Consider the following 27388-nt stretch of genomic DNA (forward strand, 5'->3'; position numbering starts at 1 on the left):
TAGGGATTAAAAAATTCCATAAATTAACATCTAAAAAATTTCACCCATGCCCAGTTTAATTTTGACTTCCATTAGGATGTAATTCCATTGTTGCACTCTCTATGGGGTTGGCTATTTTGAGATATTTTTGGCTTTGTGAAATTGATAGGTAAAAAGTATATTTCATTATGGCTTAATTACTACTTTTAATCATTTACTATGTACAAAGTATTTTGTGAATTCCTATGAAGAATTCGAAGAAGACATTTACTTGAGAAAAAAAAGCTTGAGAGAAGTGATAAATCCCGAGTTATGCCATTATGCATGACAGCGATGAGAGGACCAAGGCAGTATTTCATCAATTTCCAAATGAGATCGGGGACAGAGGCGTCACTGAGGGTGTGGGTAGTCTGTGAGGATTCTAGTGTAGGGACAGCTCCTGCAGTGAATTCTGTAGCATGAGCAGGTGAACACATCAATAACAGAATTTTGGTAGGTAGAGCGGGGAAGAGCTTTGTTCACGTGGGGGAATGGCATGAGTGAAACCATTTTGCAGAGTATTTGAGTGATAAAATGAACTGGAGGAAAATAAAAAACAAACAATAATAACAAAAAATAAAACTCAGCTCTACCATATGACCCAGTAATCCCAGTGCTAGGCATATATCCGGAGAAAACCATAATTCAAAAGGATGCATGCACCCTGATGTTCATTGCAGCACTATTTACGATAGCCAGGACATGGAAGCAACCTAAGTGTCCATTGACAGATGAATGGATAAAGAAAATGTGGTACATATATATGATGAAATTTTACTCAGCCATAGAAAGGAATGACATAGTGCCATTTGCAGAGACGTGGATGGACCTAGAGATTGTCATACAGAGTGAAGTAAGTCAGAAAAAGAAAACCAAATATTGTATAATATTGCTTACATATGGAGTCTAGAAAAATGGTACAGGAGAACTTATTTGCAAAGCAGAAATAGAGTCATAGATGTAAAGAAAAAACTTACAGTTACCAACGTGGAGGGTGGGGTGGGATGAACTGGGATTGACATGTACACACTACTATGTGTAAAATAGATAACTAACGAGTACCTACTGTATAGCACAGGGAACTCTACTCAATGCTCTGTGGTGACCTAAATGGGAAGGAAATCTAAAAAAGAGTGGATATATGTATATGTATAACTGATTCACTTTGCTGCACAGCAGAAACTAACACAACATTGTAAAGCAACTACACTCCAATAAAAATTAATAATGAAAAATCAACTCAGCTGCCTGAACCACAGATAATACAGTTTACGTTTCTGAATTTGTCTGTTCTCTTCACTGGTGTGCGTCCTCGCTGATATTGGCTAACAGCTACTGACCACCAAGTGAGGACCCTTTGGCATCCTGTTCATTGTCCAATGCCCAAGGAAGTAACTTTCTGAGGTGCAGCTTATAACTTGGGGGAGCAGGATTTGTGGTTGGAAGGTGTGTTCTGATCTGGGAGGGTTATCACCTGGACATTTCCTTGACTCGGCAGGAGAAAAGCCACCTCATCTTCCTTTCTCGAGATCTTTGTAATTAACCAGTGATTGTTAGCTGTAGGGCCTTTCATCCCTCCCAGGGGGCCTGGCTAGAATCTTTGGGGGCTGGTTCTCCTCGTGGGCACAAAGCATGTGTCTGTAGACTCTGCAGTGGAGTACTCGACTCAGAACCATTCTTCCGGACTGGTTCTCCAAGGCACTTCAGGTCATCATAAAGAATTCTTTGGCTCTGGTGGCCTCTTGACTTGTGTCCTCATCTTCCAACTTTTGGCTGTGCAGATGGTGGGGAAAGATTCGGAGGCCTTCATAGAAAGAGACAGGAGCTAGCATGTGTGGGTGGAGGGCAGTAGAGGAAGCAGGGAAACTTAGTGTCCCGTGGCTGGAGGCGGAAGCAGCAGAGAAGGGCTATGCCCTAGGAAGTCTGAAGACGCAGGAAGTTGCTAAGCAGTACTCTTTATCGGATTCCCTAAACCTGGCTGCCTTGCATAAATATCACAACCAACTTTTCAGAGTGTGTGTGTGTGAGGGGGATGGGGGTGAGTGTGGAGATAGGGAATGGAATTTGATAGAATTGCTGCAAAAGATAAGAAATTCGCTATGTAATATAAAACGTAAGTTACTTTTTTTCTGGCTTATAGTTTACCTATGGATATTAGAGATTAGCCCTGGTATTTTTCTATTTCTTACCCTCTTTCCAGCTTTATTGAGGTATAGTTGACATGTAACATTGGGTAAGGTTAAGGCATACAATGTAATGATTTGATTTATGTATATGAAATATACAAAATGATTACTACATCTATCACCTCAAGTAGTTGTAATTTTTTTGTGTGTGGTGAGAACGTTAAAAGTCTTCTCTTACCAACTTTCAAATGCACAATACAGTATTAACTGTAATTACCATGCTGTGGATTACATCCCCAGAACTTATTAATCTTATAACTCGAAGTGTGTACCCTTTGACCATTTTCATACATTCCCCCCACCCCATAAGTTACTATTTGATTTAATCTGTGACTGAGTAAAACTGGCAGACTTTCCATCAGGACCGAAAGCAAGAGACGATCATGCAGCCCTGCCCTGTTCCCAACAAACTTTTCAAGCTATAAACCTCTGTCAGCTCTGGTCCCACCCTCATTGCAGGCTTGGAAGAGGGGTGATGGACACGTTCAACATCATCTTTCATTATCCCAGAGCTGTTCCCTCCTTGTCTCATGATGTAAATAAATTTCAGGGACGCCCCCACTAGTTGTGTTTGGATAGAAATGAATCAACGTGAGCACTAGACAAAGTGAGGCAGCCCTCTGCTGAGGAGCCAGTGTGGAAACCCAGAACTGCCAGAGCTCGGGTCTGGGATGGAACCGCACCGTCATCAGGGCCAGCCTGCTGTTGCATACCTGGGCACCTGGAGGCCCCAAAAGGCTGGTTGGTGGCTTGCCCAGGGCCATTGGTTGGCAGAAGCAGGGAACTCTAGGTCTGTACTGGACTTCAAGTTCAGCCCGCAGCCTCTTGTCTCTTGCTGCTTTTTCTTCCTGGATGAAAGGGAGGTGGGACTTTCAGATAATATGATGATAACTGGAACGCTGGTCTGTGAGCCTTAAGGATACTTCAGGCCATTGGCGTGAGGGAGGATAGTCTGTATGCTCCTTTCAGAGAGTAAACCAGTGATTAAACCTTAGTGATTAAAGAGTGATTAGAAAGAAACACATTATACTGACAACCAGCCTAATGCTTGTTATTTGTAGAAAAGCTGGAAAATGCAAATAGGCACAAAGAGAAACTAAAAATAACAAGCTCTCATCTCCCACAGATATCATCAACCTGTAGCCTTTTAGCCTTTAAATCTTTATTCTTCGTGTCTAGATGTACATATAAATGCATGCGTATAGATATGCACATATATGTAAAAATGGGAATTTTACCAAAAATGTTCATTCCATCTTATAATCTTTTTTTTCCATTTTATCTTGTGTCTTAAATATCTTCTCATGTATTCTTAAGAGTGAATCCCTGAAGGGGTTCTCACTTTTATTCTTGTTTTTGGGCAAGAGTCTCTGTGCATTCTTATGTGTTTATGCAGTGCCATCAGGCTCTGTGTTGTGCATTGCTAAACAATGGGCCCAAATTCCTTGGTATAAGGAGCTGGTAGACTGCATCGGATATTTTCCTTCCTTCAGGAAGCTCCTGTCTGCTGCAAAGAGTAAAACAAGCAGTGGAGAGTTAAAGAAGAAGGCTGGTTTGTAATAGCTGATAATGGCTGTTAAAATTAACATCAATCATTCTCTATATTTTTAGTTTCATAAGGAAAAAACAAAACAAAACACAGCACCACCCTTGGCTTGGGTTGCTGTGTAGTCAGAAGAGATGTAAATATAGCCAAGATGTTCCTCCTTTGTGACTAATCACTTGAAGAAAGGGGGAGTGTGACAGTCAGGGAACCCAGCCTACGCCTTTCAGTCTTTAAATATTTGTGATAAATCGTTTATGTTCGTGTGTGTGTGTGTGTGTGTGTGTGTGTGTGTGTGCCCCGGGAATCCCCACAGCACACAGAAGGTTGTTTCAGGGGCTATGTGGACTACAGGCCAGCTAATCACCTGACTAGTGATGTGAGAATCTTCTAGAATGATACTCTTGAAGTGAGGCGTCAGGCCTTCACAGAGTGGAAATTATGGACCATGCTGGCTTAGTCCTTTGCCAGAAGAAAGAGTAGTGTCTGAGAGAAAAAAAAAAAAAAATGCAGCTTGGAAGAATTAGGAATGGAGGTGGGAGGAAATCATACATTTCTAGAAGGTCATCCAGCCAAATAAGGCTGGTGCTAGGGTTGTTGGAAGGAGTGAATAATGTAATCTCTGTGCAGCTCTTAGCATGGGCCCTAGTTTATAGTTAGTACTCAGTAATTTGTAGCTATTATTCCCACTATGGTTATGACCATTGTCATATTACTTATGAGACTGAATTAAATTCCGCGTGGGACAGCCATGTCTAGACTTGTGTATGCTGGGGTAGTGAAATACATTCTGGGACTAACCTATTGTCCAGTGGGATCGCCTCTTTCATTCCCGGCCCATCCCATCCGCAGTCTTAGCAACTTTGGCAGGATGCTTCTTGGGCAGGCTAGACCGGATATGCGGTGATGTGTCCTGGGCCATTGCAGAGTACCCTTTAAAGCCACATCACCTCTGTAGTTCTAAGCATGTGTGAGCTTTCAAGCCACCCTCTGGCCCAGTTTCTCCCTCCTCCTTTCTCCTGGAGAGGAAAGATGATTTCTTGCTGCAAATAAAGCTACCAACCTACATCTTAATAGGGGAGAGGGAGGGAGTGGGGAGATAAAAGATGAAGCCATTAGTTTGGCAATGGGGAGGGAACTTGGGGGTAAGAGTCTTCACAGCACCTGGAGGGGACGAGACAATTTGGAGAGGCTAAAAGTGGTTAGGGAAATGTTGTGGGTTAGACCTTGGGTTCTCTTAAATGTTCCTTGAAAACAAATACTGGAGAGTTGGATTTCTTTTCAGTACTTTAAATGTGTCTGGGTGGGGTGCAAAGACTGAGCCATGTCGACTCCCATTGATGTAGTAGGGCTACAGGTATACAATCTTCTTGCTAATTTCTGCCTCGGTGGAAGAAAGTTTTTCCACCAATCTGAGCAAAGCCTCACTAACCATGTAAGTGGTTTTGAATTTATCCATAAACCATTCAACAATTCTTGTTCCAGCTGCTTTACGTCATCACCTTGGATGGGCCAAGATCTGCCCTGTCAGATTAGCTTCAGAAAATGGAGGATCCCTCTGCCCAAGGCTCTTGACAGATAGACAGGACTGTGAAGGGGATCCATGCTTAATTGGTCCCCAGTTCTTTTTTAAACTATTGAGCTCAGTGTAGACATCTGTATGCAATTTCAGGAGGAATTCTATCTTCCCTATTAAGCTCCTGGGTGTATTACGAATTCCATAAACAGAAATGACCTCTTTGCTCTCCCTGTATATGAGTGGCAGCTCCTAACTATGTTTTTCTTGGAGGCCTATATTCGCATGTAATTGTTAGAATAATATGATCGGCAGGTGATTCAGCTATTTCATAGACTCCAAACTCACTGAATTCCTTAAGTTGTTACAGAGAGGCCTAAGGTAAAATGTGAAGATTGTAAAATGGGTGGCAATACTGTTGTTCTAGGTGAATATTTAAAAAATACTCTTGTGGAGGGCAAATCTGGCATATTATGCTAATTAAGTTCAGTGTTAGACCAACCTTAGTGTGATAGGTATTAGGATTCTTTTTATTATTATTTTGAATTTTATTTTATTTATTTATTTTTTTGTACAGCAGGTTCTTATTCGTTATCTATTTTATACATATTAGTGTATATATGTCAATCCCAATCCCCCAATTCATCCCACCACCACCGCCTCCACCCAACCCCTCACTTTCCCCCCTTTGTGTCCATACATTTGTTCTCTACATCTGTATCTCTATTTCTGCCTTGCAAACCAGTTCATCTGTACCATTTTTCTAGATTCCACATATATGCATTAATATACGATACTATTTATTGTTTTTCTCTTTCTGATTTACTTCACTCTGTATGACAGTCTCTAGGTCCATCCACGTCTCTACAAATGACTCAATTTTGTTCCTTTTTATGGCTGAGTGATATTCCATTGTATATGTTTGCCACATTTTTTTTAACATCTTTATTGGAGTATAATTGCTTTACAATGGTATGTTAGTTTCTGCTTTATAACAAAGTGAATCAGTTATACATATATCCCCATATGTCTTCCCTCTTGTGTCTCCCTCCCTCTCACCCTCCCTATCCCACCCCTCTAGGTGGTCACAAACCACCTAGCTGATCTCCCAGTGCTATGCGGCTGCTTCCCACTAGCTATCTATTTTACGTTTGGTAGTGTATATATGTCGATGCCACTCTTTCACTTTGTCACAGCTTACCCTTCCCCCTCCCCATATCTTCAAGTCCATGCTCTAGTAGGTCTGTGTCTTTATTCCCATCTTACCCCTAGGTGCTTCATGACCTTTTTTTTCTTAGATTCCATATATATGTGTTAGCATATTTGTTTTTCTCTTTCTGACTTACTTCACTCTGTATGACAGACTCTAGGTCCATCCACCTCACTACAAATAACTCAATTTTGTTTCTTTCTAGGGCTGAGTAATATTCCATTGTATATATGTGCCACATCTTCTTTATCCATTCGTCTGTTGATGGGCATTTAGGTGGCTTCCATGACCTGGCTATTGTAAATAGTGCTGCAATGAACATTGGAGTGCATGTGTCTTTTTGAATTATGGTTTTCTCTGGGTATATGCCCAGTAGTGGGGATTGCTGGGTCATATGGTAATTCTATGTTTAGTTTCTTAAGGAACCTCCATACTGTTCTCCATAGTGGCTGTATCAATTTACATTCTCACCGACAGTGCAAGATGGTTCCCTTTTCTCCATACCCTCTCCAGCATTTGTTGTTTGTAGATTTTCTGATGATGCCCATTCTAACTGGTGTGAGGTGATACCTCATTGCAGTTTTGAATTGCATTTCTCTAATAATTAGTGATGTTGAGCAGCTTTTCATGTGCCTCTTGGCCATCTGTATGTCTTCTTTGCAGAAATGTCTATTTAGGTCTTCTGCCCATTTGTGGATTGGGTTGTTTGTTTTTTTAATATTGAATCTCATGAGCTGTTTATATATTTTGGAGATTAATACTTTGTCTGTTGATTCATTTGTAAATATTTTCTCCCATTCTGATGGTTGTATTTTTGTCCTGTTTATAGTTTCCCTTGCTGTGCAAAAGCTTTTAAGTTTCATTAGGTCCCATGTGTTTATTTTTGTTTTTATTTGCATTACTCTAGGAGGTGGGTCAAAAAAGATCTTGCTGTGATTTATGTCACAGGGTGTTCTTCTTATGTTTTCCTCTAAAAGTTTTATAGTGTCCGGTCTTACATTTAGCTCTTTGACTCATTTTGAGTTTATTTTTGTGTATGGTGTCAGGGAGTGCTCTAATTTCATTCTTTTACATGTAGCTGTCTAGTTTTCCCAGAATCACTTATTGAAGAGACTGTCTTTTCTCCATTTTATATGCTTGCCTCCTTTGTCATAGATTAGTTGACCATAGGTGCATGTGTTTATCTCTGGGCTTTCTGTCCTGTTCCACTGATCTGTGTTTCTGTTTTTGTGCCGGTACCATATTGTCTTGATTACTGTAGCTTTGCAGTATAGTCTGAAGTCAGGGAGTCTGATTCCTCCAGCTCCATTTTTTTCCCCTCAAGCTTGCTTTGGCTATTCAGGGTCTCCATACACATTTTAAGATTTTTTATTCTAGTTCTGTAAAAAAATGCCATTGGTAATTTGATAGGGATTGCATTGAATCTGTAGATTGCTTTGGGTAGTATAGTCATTTTCACAATATTGATTCTTCCAATGCAAGAACATGGTATATCTCTCCATCTGTTTGTATTGCCTTTAATTTCTTTCATTAGTGTCTTATAGTTTTCTGAGTACAGGTCTTTTGCCTCCATAGGTAGGTTTATTCCTAGGTATTTTATTCTTTTTGTTGCAGTGGTGAATGGGATTGTCTCCTTAATTTCTCTTTCTGATCTTTCATTGTTAGTGTATAGGAATGCAAGAGATTTCTGTGCATTAATTTTGTATCCTGCTACTTTACCAAATTCATTGATTAGCTCTAGCAGTTTTCTGGTGGCATCTTTAGGATTATCTATGGATAGTATCATGTCATCTGCAAACAGTGACAGTTTTACTTTTTCTTTTCCAATTTTTATTCCTTTAACTTATTTTTCTTCTCTGATTGCCGTGGCTAGGACTTCCAGAACTATGTTGAATAATAGTGGTGAGAGTGGACATCCTTGTCTTCTTCCTGATCTTAGAGGAAATGCTTTCAGTTTTTCACCATTGAGAATGATGTTTGCTGTGGGTTTTTTGTATGTGGCCTTTATTATGTTCAGGTAGCTTCCCTCTATGCCCACTTTCTGGAGAGTTTTTGTCATAAATCGGTGTTGAATTTTGTCAGAAGCTTTTTCTGCATCAATTGAGATGATCATATGGTTTTTATTCTTCAGTTTGTTAATATGGTGTATCATATTGATTGATTTCTGTATACTGAAGAATCCTTGCATCCCTGAGATAAATGCCACTTGATCATGGTGTATGATCCTTTTAATGTGCTGTTGGATTCTGTTTGCTAGTATTTTGTTGAGGATTTTTGCGTGTATGTTCATCAGTGATATTGGTCTGTAGTTTTGTTTATTTGTGATATCTTTGTCTGGTTTTGCTATCAGGGTGATGGTGGCCTTCTGGAATGAGCTTGGGAGTGTTTCTTCCTCTGCAATATTTTGGAAGAGTTTGAGAAAGATGGATGTTAGCTCTTCTCTAAATGTTTGATAGAATTCACCTGTGAAGCCCATCTGGTCCTGGACTTTTGTTTGTTGGAAGATTTTTAATCAAAGTTTCAATCTCATTACTTTGGATTGGTCTGTTCATATTTTCTATTTCTTCCTGGTTCAGTCTTGGAAGGTTATACCTTTCTAAGAATTTGTCCATTTCTTCCAGGTTGTCCATTTTATTGGCATAGATTTGCTTGTAGTAGTCTCTTATGATGCTTTGTATTTCTATGGTGTCTGTTGTAATGTCTCCTTTTTCATTTCTAATTTTATTGATTTGAGTCCTCTCCATTTTTTCCTGGATGAGTCTGGCTAAAGGTTTATCAATTTTGTTTATCTTCTCAAAGAACCAGCTTTTATTTTTATTGATCTTTGCTATTGTTTTCTTTGTTTCTATTTCATTTAGTTCTGCTCTGATCTTTATGATTTCTTTCCTTTTACTAACTTTGGGTTTTGTTTTTTCTTCTTTCTCTAGTTGCTTTAGTTGTAAGGTTAGATTGTTTACTTGAGATTTTTCTTGTTTCTTGAAATAGGATTGTATCGCTATAAACTTCCCTCTTAAAACTGCTTTTGCTGCATCCCATAGGTTTTGGATCATCATGTTTTCATTGTCATTTGTCTCTAGGTATTTTTAAATTTCCTCTTTGATCTCTTCAGTGATCTCTTGGTTATTTAGTAACGTATAGTTTAGCCTCCATGTGTTTGTGTGTTTTATGGTTTTTTTTCATCTTCACTCTCATTATTGTGAATTTTTTTTCTGGAAGGTTGCCTATCTCCACTTTATTTAGTTGTTTTTCTGGGGTTTTATCTTGTTCCTTCATCTGGTACATAGTCCTCTGCCTTTTCATTTTGTCTATCTTTCTGTGAATGTGGTTTTTGTTCCACAGCCTGCAGGATTGTAGTTATTCTTGCTTCTGCTGTCTGCCCTCTGGTGGATGAGGCTATCTAAGGGGCTTGTTTGGTATTAGGATTCTTCACAAGCATTCCATTTCTCATCCTTGTGGGCACATGATGGAATTTCATTTCCCTCTCCTCGTAAAGTTAGGCAAGATTTTTAACTTGCTTTGGCTGATGAGGTGAAGTGACATATTTTTTTTATTGAAGTATAGTTGATTTACAATATTGTGTTAGTTTCTGCTGTACAGCAAAGTGATTCAGCTATATATATTTTTTTCAGATTCTTTTCCATTATAGTTCATTACAAGATATTGAATATAGTTCCTTGTGCTATACAGTAGGACCTTGTTTATCTATCTTATATATAGTAGTTTGTATCTGCTAGTCCCAAACTCCTAATTTAACTCTTCCTGCCCCTTCCCCTTTGGTAACCATAAATTTGTTTTCTATGTCTGTGAGCCTGTTTGTGTTTTTTAAACAAGATCATTTGTATAACTCTAAGAGTCCACTTACAAGTAATATCATATGATATTTGTCTTTCTCTGTCTGACTTACTTGGTATGATAATCTCTAGGTCCACCCATGTTGTTGCAAATGGCATTATTTTATTCTGTTTTATGGCTGAGTAATATTCCATTGTGTGTGTGTGTGTGTATGTGTGTGTATATATATATATACATACCCCATATGGAAGTGACATGTTGCCAAGCATGTATGGGACTCACCACATTCCCTTCCCACTACTCTGGTGATCATTGAAGCTGTTGTCAAGAAGAATTCATCATTTGGAGTCCTTAAGCTATGATGAGAAAAGCCCTCCCCTACCAATCAACATTGGCTGTGTATTATAGGTGAGAAGTAAACCTTTGTGCTATTAGCCCACTGACATGTTGTAACTGTTTGTTACTGCAGCTTAGCCTAGCCTATCCTGACTGATACATCTTGGCTCCAACTCTTGATTTTAAGTCTCAGTTCACCAGTAATTCATGTTATTTCATTTTAACCTCTCTGAGCCTCAGTTCCCCCATTTCTGAAATGAAGTGTTTGGATCAGATTCTCTCTACAGTACCTTCCAACTCCAACATTCTCTAATTCTTCCCCTTTTAAATGAAAGTATTACTCCTTTTAATACTTTTGGTCTTTTTTTTTTTGGACTGAGAGGCTGGAGTTAAAACTTGAATTTTGCCATTTACTTGCTGTGTGTCTTTGGGCAAGTTACTCAGTCACTCTAAGCTTTATCTTCCTTTCCTAGAAAATGGAAAAGCAGCTAGCTCCTGGAACTCATGTGGATTAAACCGGATGACTAGTTGAGGTAATTTATAGAGCATGGCCCAAAGTGCCAGGCACTCAGGGGTTTCTAAGCAAATACCTGCCGATTCCAATCTCAGAAGAGGAGATGTTGCTAGCATCTCCTCTCCTGATGATGGGGCTCAGGGAGACCAAGAGGCACAGAGGGGTTGGCCTGTCTATTTCACAACACTTGTTAGAGAAACAAATGTTGCAGGTCATAGGATAGACTAAGGGAAAAAACAGGTGTTAAGTGAAGATGTACTTAAATTCTGGAAGTATTGATTAATGAAGACAGCTTGAAAGCCCTTTGCTTACAATCTTGTCTCAGCTGCTGGAGTGGAGTTTGCTTAAAACGGTACTTTTCCCCTTTGGAACTTTAAATAATGAAAGAGAAGATCTTTATGTTCACTTTGATTTTGAATAATTACAAGATTATTTTGTTGAATTTATTTCCTTGGTCTGTCTCCTGAGTTGCAGTTTTTATGTTCATGTCCCCTGAGGTGCTCTGCTGGTTTCCTTCTTCCCTCCCTTCTCCCTCCCCAACCTTTTTCTTCTTCCTTTTTAAATTAATAGACTTTATGTTTTAGAGTAGTTTTAGGTTTACAGAAAATTTGAGCAGAAAGTAGAGTTTCTATATAATCGTCACCCCCACCCCCAGTTTCCGCTGTTACTAACATCTTATATTAATTAGCGTGGTACATTTGTTAAATTGATGGACCAATAGTGATACATGATCGTTATCAACTAAATTCCATAGTTTATATTAGGGTTCCACTTTGTGTTATACAGTTCTACGGATTTTGACAAATATATTATGTCATATATCCACCGTTAAAGTTTCATACAGAATAGTTTCACTGCCCTAAAGTTGTGTGTTTCACCTCTTCATTCCCCTTCCCACTGCAGTAGCCACTGATCTTTTTTACTGTCTATATAGTTTTGCCTTTTCCAGAATGTCATTTGTATGCAATATAATGGGTAGCCTTTTCACACTAGCTTCTTTCACGTAACCATTTGCATTTAAGATTCCTTCATTTTTCATGGCGTAAAAGCTAATTTCTTTTTATCACTGAATAATATCCTATTATATGGGTGTACCAGTTTGTTTATCCATTTACCTATTGAAGGACATCTTGGTTGCTTCCCATTTTTGGCAGTTATGACTAAAGCTGCTATAAACACTTGTGTACACGTTTTTGTGTGGACATGAGTGTTTGACTCATTTGGGTAAATACCTAGGAGCAAAATTACTGGATTGAGCTTACATATAACTTTGTAAGAAATAGCCAAACTGTCTTTAGAAGTGGCTGTACCATTTTAGATTTCCACCAGGAGTGAATGAGAGTTCCTGTTGCTGCGCGTTCTTGTCAGCATTCGGTGTTGTCAGTGTTTTGGATTTTAGCCATCTGATAGGTGTGTGGTGGTATCGCATTGTTGTTTTAATTTGCAAGTCCCTAATGACATACAATGTGGAGCATATTTTCATGTGTTATTTGCCATCTGTATATCTTCTCTGGTGAAGTGTCTGTTAAGATCTTTTGCCCACTTTTAAACTGAGTTGTTTGTATCATATTGCTGAATTATAAGAGTGCTTTGTATATTTTTGGATACAAGTCCTTTGTCAGATATGTGTTTTGCAAACACTTTCTCCAAGTCTGTGGCTTATTTTTTCATTCTCTTAACAGTTTCTTTTGCATAGCAGATGTTTTAAATTTTAATGAAGGCCAACTTATCAATTTTTTCTGTCACAGATCATGCTTTTTGGATTGTATCTAAAAAGCCATTACAAACTCAGGTCACCTAGATTTTGTCCTGTGTTTCCTTCTAGAGGTTTTATAGTTTTGTCGATTACATTTAGGTCTATAATCCATTTTGAGTTAATTTTTGTGAAGGATGTAAGGTCTGTGTCCAGGTTCTTTTTTTTTTTTTTTTTTGCATGTGTATTTCTAGTTGTTCAGCACCGTTTGTTGAAAAGACTGTCCTTTCTCAATTGAATTGTCTTTGCTCCTTTGTCAAAGATTAGTTGACTTTATTTGTGTGGGTCTATTTCTGGGCTCTATTGGTGTGGGCTCTCAATTTTGGTTTTTGCTTTATTTGTCAATTCTCCTGCCAGTACCACACTGTCTTGATCACTGAAACTTTGTAGTTAGTCTTGGAGTTGGGTAGTGTCAGTCCTCTGACTTTGTTCTTCACCAATATTTTGCTGACTATTCTGGATCTTTTCCTCTTTCTGTAATAATATTAGAATCAGATTGTTGATATACACAAAGTAGCTGCTGAGATTTTGATTGGGCTTGCTTTGAATTTGTAGATCAAGTTGGGAGGAACTGACATCTTGACAACATTGAGTCTTATCTACATTAACATGGAATATCTCTCCATTTAGTTAGATCTTCTTTTGTTTCTTTCATCTGAATTTTGTAGTTTTCCTCACATAGATTTTGTACACATTTGTACCTAAGTATTTAACGGTTTTGGTGCGAATGTAAGTGGTTTTAATTTCAACTTCCAATTGTTCTTTGCTGATATATAGGAAAACAATTCACTTTTGTATATTTAGCTTTGTATCCTGCAACCTTGCTATAATCACTTATTAGTTCCAGGAAATTTTTTTTTTTTGTCTGTTCTTTTGGATTTTCTACATAGATGATCACTTAATCTTCAAATAAAGACAGTTTTATTCCTTCCTTCCCAATCTTTTATTTCCTTCTTATCTTACTGCATTAACTACAACTTTCAGCATGTTGTCAAATAGAAGTAGTGAGAGGGGACATCCTTGCCTTGTTCTCGATCTTAGTGAAGAAACATCTGGTTTCTCACCATTGAGTACGATGTTAGCTGTAGGTTTAAAGCATCTAGTTTTTCTCCATTAAGTATGATGTTAGCTATAAGATGTTCTTTATCAAGTTAAGGATCTTATTTCTTTTTAGTCATTGGCTATAATAACCAAATCAAGCAGACCTGGGTTTAAATACTGACTTTGCTACTTTCTAGTTATGTTGACCTTGAATAAGTTAATTAGGCTGTCTGAGCCTTTGAGTCCTCAGCGTGAGATTTTTTTAAAAGAACACTTTTCGAAATTGTGGAAAGGTTTGGAGTTGGAAAGCCCTAAAATTATTCAGAGGTGAGTGCCTTCAAGAATTGGGCTTGGCAATGGCACTACACCCTGATATAGGAAGAAGAATAAAAGATGTGGAAGGAAGAACCTTTTGAGTACTGAGTAGTGGCAGAAATTGCTAAGAACAGCTGACACGTCAAATATGATTCCCCAAACATTGGGATGGATCTGTGTGCCAGTTAGAATAGAAACGGCCCTCTGATTGAGCACAGACACACGAGCCATCCTTTAGGATGAAAGCTGTGGAACACTGGAGAGGTAACTGAGGTGGAAAACACCCAGAAGAAAAACAAAGAGATGGAAGCATTACTGATTCCAAACCACTCTGCCTGCTCAGCCATATGACACTCCTTCAGAAGACACCAGTCAGGACTTGGGCAATGGATTGGCCAACCCATGCTGGCTGCTTTACCTTCTGTAGATGCACTGTTTCTTTGTCTTTCTTCCATAGGGCCCCTTTATCTTCCCCAGCCTTGATACTACTAAGCCTCTAGCTGTGAGGATGGCAGTCTATTTCTGTCTCCTCAGAGTGTGTACAGGCTGCCATAGAACTGAGATAGGCAGTTGGTTTTGACTTTCTACCAAAGACCCTGGTGGGTCTAGGTGACCACTTGTGTCTTGCCTGTATTTTTTTAGCCAGATACTTTCAGGCAATTATTGGTTTTTTCCCCCCAGTAAATGTCTGGCTTTGGTAGTTGTTTTGCTATTTTCTAGCTTTTCAGTCACTGCTACAGTCATAACCATGCCTTCCCTTCCCCCACCTTATGAATATGTATGGTCCACAAAAATGCCTTTAATTGATCTAGCCTATGTTTTCCTAATTATCTTAGCCGTAATATACTGATTATTACTATAAAGCAGATGTGTATTTGGAATTAGGTGCTCCAGCTTCTGGAAACCTTGGTTTTACCTTTCCTACATCTGAAAATATTTGAATAACACAAATCAAAACAACTTTTAATTTCTGTGTGAGAACCACAGATGGAACCACGAGAGATCCCGCTATTCTTTTTTTCCTTTACATTTCTCCCCATTTTAAAAGCTTTAATATTACTTCTTTCCTCACTGTCTGAGGCTGATGCAATTTTCTGAATATATGTCACAGCCAGTTATTAAATACCAGTTACTGGCTTCAATGGGAAGGAACAATTAACAAAGTGAAATATCACTTGCTATTTAAATTCCAATTATAAAAGCTAATTTCTTTCTACAGAGTTGCTCTGTTTTGGTTAAAGCTGTGGTGCCCACCATAACAAAAAGTATGAATTTACATAAATATGCTTGAATTTTTAAAGCACAGATATAAACAGAGCTTTTTTATGTTATTCAATCAAGCCATAATCTTCCTTAAATTAACAAATGCTTATTCTTCACAAGAGAAGCAGAACTACTTAGTTTGCCAGTTTCTCATTAGTATTCTTTGTTCATCTGTCAGTGAAGGTGAATGGATTGAGGCCCTTAATTCATGCAAGAAATGCAACCACCTGTCCCTAGAAGACACGCTCCTGGCAGCAAAATGAGTGTTCAGTTGCTGTTTCAGGCCTTATAATTGTCTAGAGGCCCCACTTGGAGTTTCTAGGTATCCAGATGGGAATTAGATTCTTCCTTCCCAGGTAGAAGACTTAGCAGAGACTGACAAGTGTGCTCTTCCTTAGATGTGCATTCATGGGGGCTGCCCCTTTTCAAGAGCAACTCCTGCAAGCATAGAGTGCCAAACAAAGGGCCCTTTGAACAAGAACCTCACAACTTTTATTACTAGAAAACTAGGTCTGGCAGCCCCACTTCTGTTTGTCAGAGAGGGTTCCTGTGGGCACAGTACCAGCCCCAAAATGAACTGTTTCCAGCATCCTGGTTGATGCCCTCATTCTTCAGACCACTGGCTTGCTCCCCTCATCTCAGTGATCCTCCCTGAAGTCTGGTCCATGTTGGACCCTTCTTCCCTCAAAGGTCCTAGGATTTCAGTGGCTGGATGGCCTCAGAGGGCAACTCAAAGCTGTGTCCACTGAGGACTTTTTCTGGCTGTGAGGGTGCTTCTGAGCAGTTCCAAGGAAAACTCTTTCAAGGAACCCTTTCGAAAGCCTCTAGTTTGCCTCAGGTCAGGGTTGTAAACTCAAATTCCTCTGGGGATCAGGGAAGTAAGGGAAGTGGAAGATGTGGAAGATGATAGAACGGATGCAAGACCCCCAACTCCCCCCACCCCCGCCGCCAGAAGGGGCAGCCATTCCCGAGCTCAGCAGACCTTCATGGCCTAGTTTCCAGACCCTCCACCTTTTCACGAGCAGCCAGCATCCAGATTTCATGTGCAGTCTCCCAATTTAAAGGTACAGAAACACTGTGCTGGCCAAATAGAACCTGTCGGTAGATGGACTTAGCTCTCTGGTTCATTAGTCAATACCCTCTAATTGTGTTTCACACCAGCACTATTGTCCTTTCTGTGCTCTCCTACTTGGCCTGAGGCACTGGTTTACCGTCTCTCCAGAGTCAACACTTTGGATGCAACAAGCAGAAAAATCAACTTGTACTGGCTGAAAAAACGAGGAATTTTGTTGGCATCCTTGGAAGTTCACACTTAGCGTGAGCTTCATGATTGATCATCTGGAAACACAAGCTCCACTTTCCTTGTAACTATTTTGGCTCCACCCAGGGTTACCTTCATCCCCAAGCTGGTTTCAGAATGGCCGCAGCAGTTCAAGGCCTCACGCCTTTATGTCACATCATCCAGAGAGAACGGAAAGTCTCTTCCGTAAGCTCTTTCAGAAGAGTAAACAAGAGCCGTCCCAGAAAACATGGTCAATTGCTCCTCATGTCTCATTGGCCTAAACCCTGTGTCCTTTCCTGAGCCAGTCAGACAAGAGGGATGAGATTACCCTTATACCAGCTGAGCTTGAGCCCCGGAGGTAAGGGTGGGTTATAGTTTCCTGAGGCTTATGGGCTTTGCGTCTACCTGTGTGTGTATGTATGTATTAGGTGTGTGCACACATATGTGCATACCTGCACAAAATCTGGGTTCTATTAAGAAACGCAAAGGGGTGAATGGATGCTGGGCAATTAACCAATGACGTCTATGATAATGTGGTTTGTATTTTATAAAACTGCGTCTCTCTAGGTCTGGTGTGGTGGTTGATAACCCAGTGCTTCTTGCTGCCAATGTCCAAATTCTAGTAATTGGGGCACTTGATACTGTTCCCACATCCTCATGTTGTTGTTTTTCTTCTGTCTCCGCATAGAGAATAGGGGTCAGACAGGCAAATTGAGTTCCTACAACTGCTTGGGCACTGTGTTGGACCTGGGTTTGACACACTTACAAACAAACTTAACTTTTCTGAGTCCCTTTAAAAAACCTGTAACACGGGGAGGACATGAATTACCTCAGTGTGTTATCCAGAGATTAAATGCAAGTATGTAACACGGTTCTTGGTGTACAGTGTTTAATATAAAGTAATTATCATTATTATGTTGAAACCTTCATTCCTGAAGTTACCTTTTCAAACTTTAAGTGTTGGTTTATAGCAACACATTAATTATTTTGGGGGTTGGTACTCTTTTCCTCATTTAACCAATATCTAAAAGGTATGAAAATGTCTTGAATATATATATATGTATATGTATACATGTATGTATAACTGAATCACTTTGCTGTACACCTGAAATTAACACTATAAATCAACTATATTTCAATACAAGTTTTTAAAATTTTTACATAAAAAAGGAATACTTCCAGCCAAACAAACAAACATCTTGACCTAGTGTTTTAGGAATTAAGGATTAAAATCTGCCATACTTTTTCAATGAAGACAGGCCATGGCTGACTTAGCCAGTTGACTTCGCTTGTTCTTTTTCTTTAAGCACAAATTTATTGTTATTTTAGCTTTGCCATTGAACCAGGGAGTTGAAGTAAATGAATCACCAGCGATTGGCTGCCAGAGGAGTTAAGCAAAAATAATGAGCTCTTTGTCTCTTTGTTCACTTTCTCACCCACACAGTCCAGTTCTGGGAGGTCAACGCTATTCCTCTTAACTTCTTTATATCTTGATCTATGAAACTGGAGACAAAGACTTAAGATGACGATAATTCTTAATAGTATTAATAATGGCATCTTACATTGGTATCGTGCTTTGCAGTTTGCAAAAATGCTTTCACATTTTACAAACCACAGGGTTTTAAGGTCTGTGAGATTATAAATTGTGTTTTGCTCACTCTTTTTTTCTAATTCCTATCCCAATGCCTGCTGTATAATAGAAGCTTAACAAATATGTGAATAAGCCTCGAAATAACCTGGTGGGGTAGATTTGGATGTTATCACTGTTATTCCCCTTTCATACAAGAAGCAACTAAGCCTCAGAGATTTCATGACTTGCTTAAGGCTTTCTAATACATGCTTTGGGGTGGGGAGGAGAGATGGGATTTTCTGAAAAATAGTCTGGTTTGTGATTACAAAAATTAGGTTCCTTTCCAGTCTGTGGGAGAGAATGCTGAGAGAATGTGGGATCATTGCAAGGAGTTCAGGGATCCACACGCATACCAAGAATTGTCCACAAAAACTGGACAAAGACGATGGAGAGAGGGCCTAGCCCCCTTCATACTTTGAGGTTTCTGGGGTAAAGAAATCCCAAACCAAACCCTCATACATGGCAGCCCAGTTTATATCAGCACATCAAACTGTCTGTGGTGAGAAACTAGAACTAGATCTTGTTGCCCCAATCTGATTTGGGCTAATACTTGTAGAAAACACAATAAAATAAATTACTCTTAATTTCTCCACTTATCAAAGACTGGTAACAAAGATTTTACATTCCAGCACTGTCCACAGACCACACCTTGGCTAGATTGGTTTAGATTTTTAACACATTAAAAATATTACAACTATATTTATAATATTTTAGTGTAGTCTTTATAAAAATATCAATTCAGGGCTTCCCTCATGGCACAGTGGTTGAGAGTCTGCCTGCCGATGCAGGGGACACGGGTTTGTGCCCCCGTCCGGGAAGATCCCACATGCCGCGGAGCGGCTGGGCCCGTGAGCCATGGCCACTGAGCTTGCGCGTCCGGAGCCTGTGCTCCACAAGGGGAGAGGCCACAACAGTGAGAGGTCCGCGTACCGCCAAAAAAAAAAAAAAAAAAAAAAGTCAATTCACTGTGCACTATAGGTGGTGAGAGCCAGTATTGGGACACCAGTTTAACTATGTATGGTGAACAAATTATTCTTTCAGCCCTGAGATTGTATAACCTCATTTAGAGATGGCATCAAAAGTCTATATTTCTGGAATCTAAAAAAAAAAAAAAAAGTTTATGAAGAACCTAGGGGCAGGATGGGAATACAGAGGCAGACCTACTAGAGAATGGACTTGAGGACATGGGGAGGTGGAAGGGTAAGCTGGGACAAAGTGAGAGAGTGGCATGGACATATGTACACTACCAAATGTAAAATAGATAGCTGGTGGGAAGCAGCCGCATAGCACAGGGAGATCAGCTAGGTGCTTTGTGAACACCTAGAGGGGTGGGATAGGGAGGGTGGGAGGGAGGGAGATGCAAAAGGGAAGAGATATGGGGTATATGTGTATGTATAACTGATTTACTTTGTTAAACAGCAGAAACTAACACACCATTGTAAAGCAACTATACTCCAATAAAGATGTTAAAAAAAAAAAGTCTATACTTCAGGCACTTTCTCGAGGCATAACATCCAGCTGGCCCCTGTAGGAGGAGGCCCTGCTCACACATTTGTGCCCTATTGTTTTCCACATGTGTGAAATGCTGTTGTGATTAATAAAACACAACTTGGGTAACAGCTCTAAGGAAGTTATATTAGCTATTTGATTTTTCTTCCCTCTTCAGTTGGTACTGGAAATATAACTAATATCTTGTCAGAGAATCAACAAAATTTTGACATTAAAAAGAAGTCCTTATACTTGAAATCTTTGGTTAGCACTTCTCCGTGTAGACCTTGATGGATTAGGGTGAAGGTTGGCTAATTGTACTAAGTTTGAGGAGTCTCTAACACGAGGACTGTGTTGTCTTACCTGAGGCTCACTGTTAGTTTCCAGAACCCAAGTTTTTCATGAGAGAAAGCAGTGCCCCATTTATTCATTCGATGACACTCAGTGTGCCAGGTACTGGCTTAGGTAGCAGGATAGGGTGTGAACAATGGCCTCTCCCCTCAGAAACACCAGGAGGAAGTGAGTGGAGGGTCTGGGTTAGTTCAACAGAGTTCCAGCAGTGGGAGGTAGGGGGAAGAACCAGTGCTCACCCCCAAGCTCCTTCCCTGAAGTGAGATGTGTGAGGCTGGCAGCTGGATTCTGCACCCTCACATAACATACCTGAACAAACTCTTTCAACTCTTGGTACTGGGCCTGGGTGGCCTTTTGTTTAGTGCAAGAGCTGGGCTTAATGCACAGAAATGATAATGATAGGTACTTACATGACTTAAGAACATTGTCCAGCTGTCCAGGCAGGAGTGGAACAGAGCAGAACGTGAGGCTGTAAACTGGCTTCCTTGGCACGAAGCAGCGACCTAGAGCATCTCGAGATGATGAGGTTGGCTGGCAGCCTGCAGATTCAGGGGCAATTTGTGTTCTCTAGACTGGAAAAACCTTTGATTTTTCTGAGTTGAGGAATGGACAATTCTCACGGGAAAATGGGCATTTTTCCTAGTGGGCTCTGGAGACAGGCACAATTCTTGCACTTTTCCCATGTTGGGAAAATTCCTCTAGACCAGTGCTTCTCAAACTTGCATGAGCATATGCATAACTGAGGGAAATGCAGGTTAGGTTAGGTTGGTCTGGGACAGTGCCTGAAATTCTGTGTTTCCAACAAGCTCCCTCCCGGGTGATGCTGAATTTGCTACAGTATTGCTGGACTGAGGGTGGTGCTCTGAGGAACAGAGACCTGGAACCCACCTGGTGGCCTGGACCCATGGGAACTGGCCTCACCTGCATTTGCGGAAGGCATTGACCCCTGTTTCAGACGCAGTTGTATTATCCAGTCATTACATTGTCTGCTGTGGTATTTCCTTCTCTCAAGGACCTTAGGTAGTCTGAGATATTGCTGTAGAGTATATATTGGTTGCTGTGTTTAATCATTAAAAAAAATAATCTTTGTTGTGCATCGGAGTACTACATCTTCTTCAGGGCACAGTAGCTGTCATACACAATCAAGGTCCCACGTCATTACAAGGCATTGCCTTAACCCCACATGTCTTGTGTGTCTCGCATATGTTGGGGGTAGTCCACCATAGTAAATTCTGCTTTGGAGAACTCGGCAATCCAATCATAAAATGATGAACTCACGTGTTATGTTCAGTGATTTGATCCTGCAGCAGCCTCTCAGATGGATGGGTTGCAGGATACATCTATGAAAGGAACTATATCCATTGATTATATTGTGGGCATTGAATTTAGCTGTCATCAGATACAGCTTGTCGTTTGAGCCTTCTGGGTTAAAAACAATTACAGAAATCTAAAAACAAGTTCCATTTTGATGTTTTGTTCCCCGTGAGCTACGTCAAATGGGTTCTTTTATAAAGAAAGTAAAGGTTTGAAGCTCATCCAAAATTATACTCAAAAGTGATTTCAGGGAAATGGAGGCTTCATATCACAGTATGTGCTTATAAGCCCCAGTCCTTTGTTCAGTGCGGTGCGTCCCAGACCAGTGAATGACTTTTTCGTCAACTCCCCAAGCTGGTGGTAGTGGTTTCTAAAGAAAAGATAATCAGGTAGCACAGACCAAACTGATCTTCCAAAATTATTTTTAGTGGATTGGAAGAGTGGCTTCACTTAATGTCTCTGATTTCTTCATTTATTTTTGTAGGTCACATTCCATCCCTAAAACATTCCGTTGGTCTGTCAGCAACTTTGATTGAAGCAGAAAGTTATCAAATGTCCTGATGAGGGCTTGGAAGGGTCTTTGCTCTTAAGGAGTTTTGTTGTAATGGTATTTATCTTAATCAGATTTGGCTAATACTTCTCTTACTCATAGAGTTTTAGAAGGAAAAATAATCTAGCCAACTTAGAAATCTAGTCCAACCAACTCATTTTACTGATGTGGAAACAGCTGGGGAGTTTGCTCAAGGTCACCCAGACCTGTCTCTGAATCCCAATCCTGGACTCCCCACCCCAGTCTACCTCAGTGCCTTTCTATGTTGATTTATGGGTGTGATATGGAGGCTGTGAGGCCTGAGGCAGCAAGTTTTCCACCTTTCCTGGTGGGAGTTGGGGTGTTCTGTCTGATACATTCATTGCATTTCCATACCATCCAGACCCAGTGTTCTAGCAGAGTCACAGTACATTAACCAATGTTCCAGAGAGGCAAAGTGGCATGGAGCCTGGATTCTGTAGCCTGGTGACCTGGGTCAGATCCTGCTTTGCTCCATACATGTTGTGTGACTTTGGGTAAGCCACTGAGCCTCTCTTCAGATATAAAATGGGACCTTCCTTGCAGGATTGTTGTGCGGACTGAATGAGCAGTTAAAGCAAGCAGCCAGGTGCATTGTATTTGGAATCGTGTGTGGTTTTACAAACTGTGGCTCTCTACTAGGTATTGAGTTGTGAAATCAGTGTTCTGAATCATAAATAGCATTAGAAAAATTAAATGGCATACGCTAGGATAAAATAGAACATAGTAGAGTGTGTTGCACCTAGGCAGGGTATTGTTTGGTATCCTTTTGGTTCCCCTTTTTGGTGTTCCTTTGGTTTTGTGTGTGTGTGTGTGTGTGTGTGTGTGTGTGTGTGTGTGTAATGGCTTACAGTATAAAATGAATTTCTCACTGTGGATTGCAGTTAAGAGTTTGGAAGCTCCTGCTCCAGAGAGCAGGGTGAGTGAATTCATCTGTCTTAGCACAGATGTATTAGAGTGAATGAGGCACATTTTAGACATCAATGTACAAGGCAAACTCTGGCTGAAACATAAATGTGCTTCTTTTGCAGAGGGAGACCAAAGGGCAGTTTCTTATTGACCACATCTGCAACTACTACAGCTTGCTGGAGAAGGACTACTTCGGCATTCGTTTTGTGGACCCAGAGAAGCAGCGGGTAAGAGCTGACCACTATCTGGACCCATTTTGGGGGGGGTCACTCAGGCTTTGGGGTGCTGAATAGGTTCTTCTCAGAGCAATTGTGGTGCACTTGTTCTCATGGTTATTGACCACATGAAACTTACCAGCCTGGGTATGTGTTTGCGCACGCACGTGTGTGTGTGTGTGTGTGTGTGTGTGTGTGTGTGTGTAGTCGTGTATAAGAATCTGGCACTGTTCCCACTGGACTGAATGAGATGGGGGAAGGGAAACGTAACATTAGGGCTTTCCAGAAAGCTGCTCCCACCTGGTTGAAGAGAGAATGTTCTTGTGCCCTTTGAACCCAGAGTTTGCCAAAGCTTCTCAAACAGTGGCTACATAAAATCTCATTACAGAGAAAATCCACCCCTCACTATAAAAAATTATTGGTAGAGAGAGGAACAAGCGGGTGACTGTTTTAATGGCATGAGGTTTTCTTTTGGGGATGATGAAAATGTTTGAAACGATATAGGTGATAGATGTACAACATTGTGAGTGTACTAAATGCCACTGAAGTGTACACTTTAAAATGGTTAATTTTTTTTTATAAATTTATTTATTTATTTAGGCTGTGTTGGGTCTTCCTTTCTGTGTGAGGGCGTTCTCTAGTTGCGGCGAGCAGGGACCACTCTTCATCGCGGTGCGCGGGCCTCTCATTGTCGCGGCCTCTCGTGTTGCGGAGCACAAGCTTCAGCTGCGCAGGCTCAGTAGCTGTGGCTCACGGGCCGAGTTGCTCCACGGCGTGTAGGATCTTCCCAGACCAGGGCTCGAACCCATGTCCCCTGCATTGGCAGGCAGATTCTCAACCACTGCGCCACCAGGGAAGCCCTAAAATGGTTAATTTTATGTTAATTTTACGTCATTTTTTTTAAAAGCTTTGGCAGATGATGGGTTAAGATAGTTTGCAAGCTGCTCCTTGGGCACCACTAAATTTGACAGCCTCCATTGTATTCCCGCTCCTGGACACACCTATCCTTCCTGGTCTCTGTTGATGCATAAGAGTGAGCAGCGGAGTCTTGGCTTTTGAGCCAGTGTACCAGCCTAAGAGTGTTCGGGTATGGCATGTGCTGAACTCACAGTGATGTGTGTCCCTCACATCAAAAGACCCCAGGAATCTCCATCCCAGCTCCTACCACCTAGGGTTTCTCATTCCTCAACCCTACTGTGGGTCCCAGCTATGGGTTAAAAGGCCCTGTACCTGCTCCAGCCTGTGTTTCTTACCCTGCCCTACTGACAAGCAGGGCAAAGTGTGAAGGGGTTAGCTGGGGATGACTGCCTTCTTTAATTTGTTCTCCTCCTTACCAGTGTCTCTGGTCATCTTGCTGTCCCCTTTTCCCCTCCTCACAACCCCACCTGGTTCTTGGTTTTGTATTTACTGACTAATACAATGAGGGAGAGACTCACAGAGTGTATTTTTGTAAAGGAGGAGGATGTTGAAGGAATAGATTAATCTTCTGAAACATGGAGAATCTTACTGACCTCTCAGTAGGACCTAATCCTCTATAAAGGGATATAATGCAGTGGCTCAGAAGAAGGAGATTTGGGTTTCCTGTAGCACTCGAGGAAGCCTTGAATGGGCCAAGCATTTGTCTGAATGAGAGGAAGGTAGCAGGACACTATGAGGATGTAGAGCTGACATGAGATCACGGAGGGAATTTGCGTGGTGTTTACCACTGAGTAACAGTGATTCCCAGACCTGGCCCTGCAACTAAGTCAGTTTAGGTATTTGCTAAAAATGCTTAGTGTGGACCTTATTCTAGACCTCCTGAATCAGAATTCCTGCGGCTAGGGTCAGAAAGATGTAATTTAAGACATCTTGATTCTAATTTTGATGTATTCATCCCAGCTTTGTCTCCTGACCGGTTTGGGGGACCATGGCATAAAGATGTTTATAGACATAATTTCTTATGGCCTATGAATATATTACCCTTGTATGGAGGGAGAAACAGGCTCAAAAACATTGTTACTTGCCCAAGGTCCCACAGGTAGTAAGTGATGCAGTGAGTATTTGAATTTAGAATTATGGTTCAGAGTCCCCATGGCCAAACAGGCTCTGTGAACTATATTAGTCATCTAAGCACGACTGAAAATAGATTATTTTTGTGCAAAATTCTAAAAAGCCACCTGCAGAAGTAACTCTGGCTACCATTAAGTGAGCATTTATTATATGCCAGAGATTTTATCATATGATCTTCAGTGTTCCCCAAAACACTTCAAGGAAGGGGAAACTGAGGCACAGAGAGGGTCAGTGGCTTGCCTATGGCTAGTAATTATAAGAGGAAGGATGGAATCTGAACCCATACTCTTTCCATTTCATCTCTCAGATGAAAATTTGAAACATAGCCTAGACTAGCGATCTGTAAACCCTTTCCGTAAAGGGCTAGATAGAAAGTATTTGCAGCTTTGCAACTCAAAAAACTTCTGTTGTAATTACTCAATTATTAATTTCTAGTGGAAAGTGGCCATAGACAATACCTAAATTAACGGATGTGTCTGTGTTCCAATAAAACTTTTTTCCAGGGCTTCCCTGGTGGCGCAGTGGTTGAGAGTCCGCCTGCCGATGCAGGGGACACGGGTTCGTGCCCTGGTCCGGGAAGATCCCACATGCTGCGGGGCGGCTAGGCCCGTGAGCCATGGCCGCTGAGCCTGTGCGTCCAGAGCCTGTGCTCCGCAATGGGAGAGGCCACAACAGTGAGAGGCCCGCATACCGCAAAACAAACAAACAAACAAACAAACAAAAAACAAAATTTTTTTCCAGTGAAAGTATTTCACAAAAATAGGCAGTCAGCCATAGTTTGCTGACCCTTAGTCTACACAATAGCTGGACACCATTTAAATGCATAAGTCTTTTTCATTCCTCTTGACCCTCTCGTTGGGGAGATACTGGATAAAATATTAAGCAAAGTCTTTAGAATTAGAATCAGGGGTATCAATATGAACCCATGTTTTTTAATATACATAGATAAATACAGAAATAAATAGAAGGGGTGTGTGTGTGTGAGTGTGTGTGTATTAGGGTGGGGGGTTAGTAAGTATACATATATTTCCAAGTCCCACCTGCTGAGATGACTTAGAGGCAATGACACCACTGTAGTAATAAGTACACCTAGCCTTCAGATCTTGGTTTCAAATACCATGCTCTAATAAAAGGAAGAAGGGCTCCTTGCAGAAAAGGCTGATTCTTGGGCTGGAGTAGTGGAATCACAGGGTGAGCTTGGAGCATCTTGTGGCACCAGGAAGTAAAAAATTACTCAAAAAACAAAATGTAGGACACTAGGAAAGGCACAGAGCCAATGTGAAAGAACTGCCAATGACCAAAACTGGAACAATTGGAATTCAAGAACGAGTGACAGGGGGCTTCCCTGGTGGCATAGTGGATAAGAATCCTCCTGCCAATTCAGGGGACATGGGTTCTAGCCCTGGTCCTGGAAATTCCCAAATGCCACGGAGCAGCTAAGCCCATGCCCCACAACTACTAAGCCTGCGCTCTAGAGCCTGTGAGCCACAACTACTGAGCCTGTGTGCCACAACTACTGAAGCCTGTGTGCCTAGAGCCTGTGCTCTGCAACAAGAGAAGCCACTGCAACGAGAAGCCCATGCACTGCAACGAAGAGTAGCCTCCACTCGTTGCAAATAGAGAAAGCCCACGCACAGCAACAAAGACCCAATGCAGCCAAAATTAATTAATTAATTAAAAAAAATAACAATAGCATTGGATTATAATCCATAGAATGAAATAAATATCAATGAGACTATACTGATATAAATAAATAACTGCATAAATAAATAAAAGGGGGAGAAGAGGCAGCTCTTCCTTACAGAAGAATTCCAATTAATTATTGTAGGGGGAATGAGAGAAATAGAAATCTCTATTTCTAGAGATTAGAGCGCCAAATAATTAGAGCACCAAAATAATAATTGTTGTGGGCAAGATCGATCAATGAATGCTAAAATTAATGGGCAACAGTTTGAGGAGAAGCAGGATATTTGCACAGTCTCAGGGAATCCTCTTCCCTCCTGCCCTGAGCCCGGTATTTTTTTTTTTAATGTTTTTTGTTTGTTTGTTTGTTTTATTTTTGGCTGCATTGGGTCTTTGTTGCTGCGTGCGGGCT

At 40.7% G+C, this 27388-nt stretch overlaps 1 protein-coding gene across 4 annotated transcripts in view; it reads left to right on the plus strand.

The window, feature by feature from the left end:
- Nucleotides 1–27388, plus strand: part of FRMD3 (FERM domain containing 3) — a 315701-nt gene that overhangs the window by 132463 nt on the left and 155850 nt on the right. For all 4 annotated transcript variants that reach the window (XM_004285376.4, XM_004285377.3, XM_033415860.2 and 1 more), the window contains exon 2: nucleotides 23152–23256. In XM_004285376.4, the coding sequence (XP_004285424.1) occupies nucleotides 23152–23256 (105 nt within the window). The remainder of the gene's footprint in view (nucleotides 1–23151; nucleotides 23257–27388) is intronic.

The sequence above is a fragment of the Orcinus orca genome, chromosome 6 (genome assembly GCF_937001465.1).
Source record: "Orcinus orca chromosome 6, mOrcOrc1.1, whole genome shotgun sequence".
NCBI lineage: Eukaryota > Metazoa > Chordata > Mammalia > Artiodactyla > Delphinidae > Orcinus > Orcinus orca.